The 1,438-nt window shown below is 69.3% G+C and overlaps 1 protein-coding gene across 1 annotated transcript; it reads left to right on the top strand.

Annotated features, from left to right (window-relative positions):
- Positions 1 to 223: 223 nt before the first annotated feature.
- On the top strand, positions 224 to 1,414 carry LOC103250898 (sodium-dependent phosphate transport protein 2C-like; the record flags this gene model as incomplete). The annotated part of the gene is made up of 5 exons (XM_021708260.1): positions 224 to 313; positions 680 to 808; positions 896 to 1,039; positions 1,113 to 1,224; positions 1,317 to 1,414. Coding segments are annotated over 5 exons (573 nt in total), but the record flags the coding sequence as incomplete, so codon positions are not given.
- Positions 1,415 to 1,438: the final 24 nt, after the last annotated feature.

Here is a 1,438-nt window from a genome sequence, read left to right as displayed (position 1 = left end):
GACCATCCTGCCCCCGCTCCACGCCTCCACTCCCAGCCTCCCCCCATCGTCTCCCTCCGTGCCCCCTCTCAGCCCTCCCCAGGCCCCTCCACACCCCTCCGGGCAGGGCCAGACAGGCTGCAGCCCCTCCTCACAAGCCCCTCACGTGGCAGCCCCTCCCTTGCCTGTGCCCACCTGGGGGGAGGGTTTCTGGACACGCCCTACTCGACTCTGACCCCTGCAGGGACCTCCAGTTCTGCCCCTGTCTCAGAGGAGGGGGCCGCAGACCCCTGGGCCCTCCCTGAGCTGAAGAGCAGTGGCCGGTCTCGGAGAGGTGGGTCTCGGGGTGGGAATGGCAGGCAGGCCCCTGCCTTCCCAGGTCTGGGGGAGAGAGCAGGGCCACAGGGCCCCCACCCTGTGGGTCCCCCCAGAGAGACCCTTGTCCCTCAGCCTGGAGGTCTGCCTGTCGTGTGGCGGACAGCCACCCCGCCCCATCTGCTCCCTCCTTCCCGCCCGTGCATGTGCTTCTGGGGGCCCTGAAGAGCCAGAGAGGGGAGGGCCACACCTGCCTGCGGGTTATGGAAGGGGAGGAAATGGAGGGACAGGGAGGTGTGGCCATCCTGGGGACAGCGGGGAAAGGGGCCTGGAAGGGATGGGGCAGGTCGAGGACCAGCGGCGAACAGCCGGGCCGTGTCCCCAGAGCTCAGTGTGGCGGGCAGGCTGCGCCGGGTGGCCATTGGCCTCCTCAAAGCCTGTGGGATCCTGGGCAACCTCTACCTCTTCATCTGCTCCCTGGACATTCTCAGCTCTGCCTTCCAGCTGCTGGGCGGTGAGTGGCCAGGCGGGCGCAGGGCAGGCGCGGTGCCGGCTGGGCCGTCAGCCCCACGGCCTCAACGTGCCTCCTTTGTGAGTGCAGGCAAGCTGGCCGGAGACATCTTCAAGGACAGCGTGGTGCTGTCCAACCCCGTGGCCGGACTGGTCATCGGCGTGCTGGTCACCGTCCTTGTGCAGAGCTCCAGCACGTCCTCCTCCATCGTGGTCAGCATGGTGGCCTCGAATCGTGCGTGCACCCCCTCCCGGGCAGGGCTGGGGACAGGGCAGGGCAGGCGGAGGCTGACTTGGCCTCCCCGCAGTGCTGACTGTCCAGGCGTCTGTGCCCATCATCATGGGCGTCAACGTGGGCACGTCCATCACCAGCACCCTGGTGTCCATGGTGCAGTCGGGGGACCGCGACGAGTTTCAGAGGTGGGTTGGGCAGGAGGATGGGGCCGGCGGTGCAGGGCGGCCACAGCCGGGGTGGCCACGGCCCCGGCAGCCCCACGGTGTGCTCCGTGCAGGGCCTTCAGCGGCTCGGCGGTGCACGGCATCTTCAACTGGCTCACGGTGCTGGTCCTGCTGCCTCTGGAGAGCGCGACCGCCGGCCTGCAGAGGCTCAGCGAGCTGGCTCTGGGCACCGCCA

Source organism: Carlito syrichta, unplaced genomic scaffold (genome assembly GCF_000164805.1).
Source record: "Carlito syrichta isolate Samal-C Ts95f unplaced genomic scaffold, Tarsius_syrichta-2.0.1 Scaffold135666, whole genome shotgun sequence".
NCBI lineage: Eukaryota > Metazoa > Chordata > Mammalia > Primates > Tarsiidae > Carlito > Carlito syrichta.
The sequence above is the reverse complement of the archived record's forward strand: the minus strand, read 5'-3'. Positions and strand labels throughout refer to the sequence as shown.